Genomic DNA, 8,032 nt, shown 5'->3' on the forward strand with positions numbered 1-8,032 from the left:
TCAGATCTAGAGTTTCAACTCCAGATCTAACTCATGCTTCAAGATCTCAACAATATTTCTCCAACCAAACCCTAAAGCTTCATGAAAATGGACTAGAAAGGAGAAGGCCAAGGATAACGATTCCTTACCTCAAAAATGACCTCCTACTGAAGAGTCATCTGAATCTCTAAAAATCTCCTTGATCCAAGCTTCTTGATCTTCAAGATCTCTTCACAAAACACTTAAAAATGCTCCAATTTGTTTCCAATGGCTCTCACTCACGATTCTAGGGTTTCTGGATCTCAAAGGGGGCTAAGGGATCTGAGGGGAGGACATTAAGTCCTTTAAATAGGGTGCAACCCCGAAGATTAGGGTATTTCCTCGATCAGCACTAACTCGTCGAGTCCAGCCGCCGACTCGCCTAATCAGGCTACTTAACCCCGTGCCAGGCACCCGCTTCGACTCGGCGAGTCAAGAGACCTACTCGCCGAGTCCCTTCCTTTATTTTCACTTAGCACCCTCCAACTTCTTGCTTCCGAACTTGGGATGTTACAATATTACTATTATTTTAATGTTTAGCTTAGATGTTTATTATATTTAATGCATGTTTATTGTTTTATTTACATTAGAAAAAGATACAACAATAGTCGGATAAATTCCAGAGGTGGTTGGTAACTCCACGGCAAATGAGGTTGCCAACTCCCATGTAATTAGGTTAAATCTTAATCTCAACCTCAAAATATGACTGGTGCAGGAAATACCAACCACCACTAACAACAAAATATCAAATTAATCCCAATACATGTGCAAGAAATACTTTAACCTCTGAAGAAACCGATGCAACAAAGGAAAGTAATGAAGGTGAAACAAAGGAAAGTAATGAAGGTGATGATGAATCTTAATATTATGCTTGTATCACTGTGAAACAATGTGTGTTGAATATTTGTAATCCTTTTGGTTTATATTAGACTTTGAACAATATGTGTTGAATATTAATAATCTTTTCGGTTATTATTAGACATTTATACGTTTGTAAGAACTTGAATGTTTGTTTTTTACGTGTATATGTTGCAAATTTTCTAGAATTTTTAAACGGCCATATATAAAATGGTTTAAAAAAAAAGAATTTTTAAACTAAAAAAAACTACCGAGGAGTTATCACGACACATGTCATCGGTAAAAGGTTGTTCCAAAATACTATTTTTAAACTACACCCACGACATGTCATCGGTATAGGTGTCACTTATACTAAAAACATGCCAACTGGATGCCGTTGGTATAGGTGTCACTTATACCAAAAACATGTCAGTAGGATAGGTGAAACCTATACTAACGACATGTCCAGGATAGGTATTGATTTTTTTTTTTTAATTTTTCTATTATTTTTTCTGAATATCATTCTAGAAAAAAGTTGTAGAGGAATGTCTTCAGTAAAACTAGCTTTTATCATGACAATATTTTTGAGTTATAGCGACGAAGCGATACTAATGACATATTGTTGGTACATCTTTCTCAACGACATTTTGTTGGCATAGGGTAAAAAAATAATCACCGCTTTTGAATCCTTGTAGTGATAGAAGACGGATTGTGATTTGTAAATCAAAGAAAGTTGAATGGGAGTGAGAAACACTGAGAGATAAAGAGAGAATCATCGATCAGAGAGAGGTTGTCAAGCTGAGAAAGGGTCGCAAAGGAGAAGGAGAGCATGATAGACTCGAACTCGACAATTCATGGTTAGGGAATATGAAGCGCAATTCATGAATGAGATATAATGTTGTCGGTGCTAAAGTTAAATATTATAATTACAATTATGTTTTTCAAAGGGTAAATAACACAAAAGACACTTAGTTTATACCAAAATTCTAATTTGACACCGTGTTTTTTAATTTGTTACACTTCTGACAACTTAACCAGTCAACCAGGTTACATGCTAACGTGTCAGTTTTGATAACGTGACATCCTGATATGATATGCTGACGTGTCAAAATTGAATATTTTTTCCACAAAAAACACTAAGTTTTCACTTTTTTCGATTTTAACACTAAGTTTATTTTTTTTTTTTCAATTTTGACACTTTGTTTTTTTGTTCCAAATCGAATATCATTTTTTCCAATTTTGTTTAATGTTGACAATTTTCTATTTGAAATCTTATAAATAATTTTTTAATACATTTAAACCGTATAAATACGTTTTTTTCAATTAAAAACCATAGTTTTGTATAAATACAAAGTTTTTTTTTTTTTTTTTTTAACATTCAAACCATAATTTTATATATAAATATGTATTAGTTATATAAAAACCGTATTTTATATTAAATATGCAACTTTAAAATGAGTTGTAGGTCTTGAGGCATGTAGTTGATCAAAACCTAGATGTCAAGTTAGAATTTTAGTATAAACTAAGTGTCTTTTGTGCTATTTATCATTTTTAAAACATAAGTATATATATATATATATATATATATATATATATATATATATATATATATATATATATATATATATAAAATTGAAGTATTAAATAATATTCTTTAAATATAAAATTATATATATTTTAATTTAAATGTTGGTCCGCTGAAACCAAAAAATGATAACTTTTACCAAATTAAACCTTTTAATTAAAGAGGTAATGAGTTAAGAGGGTAACTAAATATACACTTTGTATATATTTGGTCATTTAATTAATATTTTTAAGTGCATTATTAACCCTTAAACTTATATTTTGTTTAAATCGTATGATTATTATTTGAAATCGTAGACAAAAATTGTTTTGATTGTTTGAGATCCAACTTTGGCGACATATACACCTTACGTACGGAAACATCTTCGGCATCATCTCCGATGAAATTTCTAAGATTAATAAGACTTTAAAGGATTTCACCTACGAACTTCAAACATTCCCAATTTACACCAAATTTGGATGGATAAACGATCTTCTTCCATGTTCTTGACATCATAGGAAGCAAATAGATTGAACCTAGTTGCTGAGAAAACGGAAATCGGGAAAATCAGGAAAACGGAAGATTGATTTTGAATAGAAAGTGAGAGATAAAGATAAACTCACAAACACAAACGAAGATAAAATCGTTTGAAGTTGTGTTCTTGAAATCGATTCTCTCATCAGATCTCGATTTTAAATCTGAATCTCGGTTTAAATTCACTTTCCTCCTTCAAATTTTGATTTCCTCCTAAGCTGAACATGAACGCACACAAACCCAAGCTTTAAAAGTCGAGGTTTTATGGTAAAGGATGGCATACTTGAAATCATATTTCAGAAGAAGATGCTCAAAAAAATTCCCTTTTAGAAACCCAATAAATCAAAAACACGATTCCATATCTGATATGGCAAGATAAGATGACCGAAGAAGCCACCCAAGATTCAGAACGTCGAAAATTTCAGCGGATGTGGAACTCAAACCCTAAAAAAAGGTTTTACCTACTATTGCAGTTAATAATGATATGTTTTAAACATAATTACAATTTTAATAGTTAAAAATACATATACAAAATGGTTAAATGACCAAATATATACAAAATACATAAGTAATTATCCTATCAAATTATTATTCCTTAATTAAATGGGTTTGACGATAGCTAAATTGTTTTGCAGCAATTCTAGTTTTAATGATACACTCTATTTCATTTCTTATTATATAATTAATTTGTTTATTTATTATATTAGTTACATAAAGAACTCTAGTTAATTTCTTTTCTAATTATTTAATAAATTTGTATGTTAATTATATTAGTTACATAAAGAACTCTAGTTAATTTCTTTTCTAATTATTTAATAAATTTGTATGTTTATTATATTAGTTACATAAGACTATCCATATTAGTAAAACAATTTAGTGCTATAATAATAATAATAATAATAATAATAATAATAATAACTAGAAAGGTGTTCCCCACGTTGCGGGGGTTGGAAGGTGTCGTTTTTGTATGAAAGTATAGCACATTGCTTCAGTTGGTAGCTACACAGTAAACTATGTTGCTATTGTCTACAATTCACCCATTTACAAAAAGGAACTCTGAAAGTACAATGCTATAACTGAATGTATTTTTTCCAATATCTTTTAAATGGTGAACACAAACCTGCCATCTTCCCTTTACCCAGAGACTGCCACCTCGGCTGATTGAGGCCAGGTGTCGAATATTGACTGGAAAGCTACCGTTTCAAAGTTTTCAATCACACGAAATCAAAGGGATTTGAATTCCATCTTTCGTTTTACCAGTTTTGCAAAAGACATCTGTCATAAAGTTAAAGACATGACAATATATACTACAAATAATAGAAAAAAATTACATATCATAAAAATTTCCATAAATACATATTTAAAAACAAATGAATCTTTTGTTTTTAAGTTAATGAGCTTAACAGATAAAGCACCTAATATAGACAGATATATGTTACCTACATGAAGTTGTTGAGGATACCGAACTGGCACCCTCACAGATTGACAGTTTTTTTCAATGCATTGCCAAAATAAACTTATGAATGGTTAACTGTCTTTCTAAAAAATTAGCGTGGCGCTTTTTGCAACTTTAGGAAAAAAATTGGATTCCTTACCAATTTCTGCATGCATAATTTGGTAATAAATTGAAAAATAAGCAGTAGTAGTAGTATAAAATCGATGAGACCTTACTTTTCACATACTAAAAGAGGCTTCATAGGTCAGTTGGTGGTGGGCCGATTTGGATGCCATAAACACATTCATCTGCTGAGTATTTTCTTTCCAGCTTAGTCTTTGATGTGTCTAGAATGAAAGGAAGGATCAATGAAGGCATGTTTGACTTGTCTTCTCCTGCTAATGATGATAATACTTCACTAATGGCCCACGCCAATACAAGATATTCATACTTTTGCAATACCAAAATGGACACCTGGTGAAAGAATGGAAACCATAAGACATTTTTATCCACAAGAAATGGTAATTGGTTCGGAAAATTATAACTATAATCAGTTCAAAATTCAATAAGCGTACTAATCATATTCAATTTTCATAAGTCAATAAGCTATGTTAAGTTGCACGGATTTCTTAAATCTAACACCAAGCATTTAAAAAACGTAGCAATCAAGAGTGATACCTAAGAAGCTAAAAAATATAAATAAAAAAAATTAGTTAACCCAAACCAAATGAAGATTAAACAGAAAAAGGAAAAGTTGTACTTCGAAAGTACCCGTGCAACTGCCCCACTAATTAACTTTTAAAAAATGAAATAAAGTTGGTTGCAAGGAACTGCCCAATCAATTTCAACATTAAAAAGCACAAAATTTAAGTTAAAAAATAATCAATGAACTCAAGCCTGAAATTGTTGAGCGGCAAAACAGAAGTTGAGAAATTGAAAAGGTATCCATAGCTGCCAATTTGCAATAACCGAAGATACCCTCTCCTAAATCATAAATATTTATTCATTTTTATTGAAATCGGATTTCATATATTCATACTGTACTAACAAATGTCACGATAAATGTTATAAAATATATTAAAATATAAAAAAGCATACATGTTTAACTTTTGGCATAAATTGGGATGGCCTCCCTTGTAATGTCACCAATGTTGATAAAAAAAATCCAATAAAAGCCAAAGCAAATATATACTAAAAATATTTATATATTAATCGAACTCTTGTTATTTGCAAATGAGTTAAAAGAAACGTCCAAAAATGATTTTATAAAAAAGTTACCTGATTGATTATGAGGTGCAGAAAAGCATCTGAAGCTCTACTCACTCTTAATAATTTACTCAAGTATAAGTACCTACATAAAAATCTATACTTTTAAAAAAGAAGCACCTGAACACCTACATATCCCTTGAAAACAAGATATATTCTGCATATGGTTGCCCCATATTCTTCATATTCTACTTTTGTATGACAAGCCTAATCCAAACATAAATCAAAATCCAATGTTATACATTTTAGTAATAAACTAACATCAACATAGATACACACATGCATACACATGTATACATGTAGTCTCTCCATGATTGCCCTAAGTACCTTAACAATAAAAAATGTCATGGTTCAGATATATAAAAATCTGAAAATTGAATACGAAATTAGTGTTTCAATTGTTGATTAAAATAATAATGATAATTAAAACTGAAGAAAAATAGGGAAGAAGCCACAACATTCGATGAATCAACCCTTCAGGTGGCAAATGTTACCGGCTAGGGCTTCAGCGGGATCTTGAAAATCCAGCTTGTGGCACACTCGACCACAACTCGTGGTAATGGTCGATCGTTCATGGCGATCCTACTATGTGGAAGAAACCCAACTCATTTAATTTAATAAAAAAGAAGTCGTGGGAAGAAGAAAAAGTGTAGAAGATGCAAGAGAGGAAAAACGACATCCACTCACCCTAATCCATTCGTCCGAGTAGCCGAAATGGAAAATCGAGAATTGAAGGAGACGAAGAGAGAGAACGGAAGGTTACCTGAGAGGCGGTGATGATGGAGGAATCACGAACACCTAATTGCATAGAAGGGGCGGTGAGTGTTGTTGAGTGTAGAATAGAAGAAAAGCCTCTGCGACAAAAACATGAAAGAAATGGAGAAGACAGATGAGAAGTAAAAGAGAAGTGGTTACCGGAGAAAAACCATTGGACATTTGAAGCGGTGGATTGAGAATCACAACACGTGTGGACAAAAAAGAATGGAGAAAATGGCATAAACTGCCCAACATAAATCAAGGACGAAATCTGCCAATAAATGCCCAAGTTTACAGTAGATAAGGCAGGAGAATTTTAATATATAAAATAAATAATAATAATAATAATAATAAAAAAAGCAATACAAACATATAGCCAATATGTCAACTTTTTATTAATTCTTTTTCCGATGTTTAATAACAAAATAAATATATGACTTTTTTTATAAAATTTAATTTTAAACAACTAAAAAACCATATCTAATTAGATTTCTTATATTTTATGTATATAAACTATAAAAAATATAAAAATGTTATAAAAAGTATATTTTTTTCCTTATAAATAGACTATAATATCGATTTATTTTCATATTCAATTTTGATTCTCAATTTTCAATCGCTTTTGATTTCGTATTTTGTAACGTCCCAAAAACATAATCCAAAAATTTCATTTTTAAAATCAAATAAAATAGTATTCTAATCATTATCCATATATCCCAAATAAACCAATGTATCAAATATCAAAAAATCAGAATGAAATATCAAATGCGGAATCCATATGATGTGCGCAATGCAGTCACCCCAAGCTCTTCCTCTTGCCACTGGAAGTACCTGAAACATAAACTGAAAACCGTAAGCACAAAGCTTAGTGAGTTCCTTAAACTACCCTGTACCATACATAATAAATCATATATTGGCCCCCCACCCTACATCGGGCCCTGCCCGGCATCGAGCCTGTCACTGGGTCTCACCCGCTATACACATACAATCTATATCACATAATCATGCTAACACATATAATGATCATAAACACTAGCATATGATCCAGTCCTCAGGCCTCGCCTGGTATCGAGCCCCGCCCGATACACATAGCAGCACATAACACAAGCAAGGGTCAGGTAGACTCCTAGCATCCCATCATAATCAATAAGGGCCGACATGTTGGATTAGGTGTCTGAGACCATAACTATAATTGGTATGTACTTGACCCGAGAGTAGCATGGTCCATTTGGGTTGCCTTCACCAGAACAATCTGACATGATGGATATTTGAGAAAGAGGTTATTTTTTTTTTAATATACTATAAGTATAATATATTAAGTGAGAAATCATAATATTTAATTAGTATTGATCAAGAATTAATTTGGAATTAATTTAGTGATCAAAAGAGACTAATTAAATTAATGGGGACTGATTATGTAAATCAGTGACATATATATTGTTTGGGCTATTGATCCATGATGGACTAAGTTTATGTAAGTATCCATAAGAGTTAGCCCACATGAGATATGGATGATAACCTAAGTGTATGTATTAGGGTTTACCCACTACTCTTGGAATCCTACACTATATAAATGTCACCCCTTAGCTAAAATCGACACACTAAGGATTCTAAGAGAATCA

At 31.6% G+C, this 8,032-nt stretch overlaps 1 protein-coding gene across 12 annotated transcripts; it reads right to left on the minus strand.

Annotated features, from left to right (window-relative positions):
• Positions 1-2,677: 2,677 nt before the first annotated feature.
• Positions 2,678-6,680, minus strand: LOC111911635 (uncharacterized). 12 transcript variants are annotated; one of them, XR_006189615.2, is made up of 6 exons: positions 6,570-6,584; positions 6,418-6,452; positions 5,667-6,236; positions 4,625-4,862; positions 3,043-4,228; positions 2,678-2,962 (listed from the first exon to the last, which is right to left on the minus strand). XR_006189615.2 is itself a non-coding variant. In XM_042900408.2 (5 exons), exons 1-4 carry the CDS (start codon positions 6,588-6,590, stop codon positions 4,647-4,649), a joined length of 345 nt encoding a protein of 114 aa, XP_042756342.1. In that variant the 5' UTR covers positions 6,591-6,605; the 3' UTR covers positions 3,869-4,228; positions 4,625-4,646. The 12 variants fall into 12 exon arrangements, 2 of the variants coding, with proteins under 2 accessions (XP_042756342.1, XP_023763158.2); XR_006189614.2 differs by having other exon boundaries at positions 5,667-6,239; XR_006189613.2 differs by lacking the exon at positions 6,570-6,584 and having other exon boundaries at positions 2,679-2,962; positions 6,418-6,555.
• Between the last annotated feature and the right edge of the window lie 1,352 nt (positions 6,681-8,032).

The sequence above is a fragment of the Lactuca sativa genome, chromosome 3 (assembly GCF_002870075.4).
Source record: "Lactuca sativa cultivar Salinas chromosome 3, Lsat_Salinas_v11, whole genome shotgun sequence".
Lineage (NCBI taxonomy): Eukaryota > Viridiplantae > Streptophyta > Magnoliopsida > Asterales > Asteraceae > Lactuca > Lactuca sativa.

Coding starts and splice junctions, on each gene's coding strand:
- LOC111911635 (XM_023907390.3), bottom strand. CDS start 6,462: ATGCAATTAGGTGTTCGTGATTCCTCCATCATCACCGCCTCTCAG. Junction 5,862..6,417: donor CCATCATCACCGCCTCTCAG/GTAACCTTCCGT, acceptor TGTTTGGATTAG/GCTTGTCATACAAAAGTAGA. Junction 4,863..5,774: donor AGGGATATGTAGGTGTTCAG/GTGCTTCTTTTT, acceptor TTCTTTCACCAG/GTGTCCATTTTGGTATTGCA.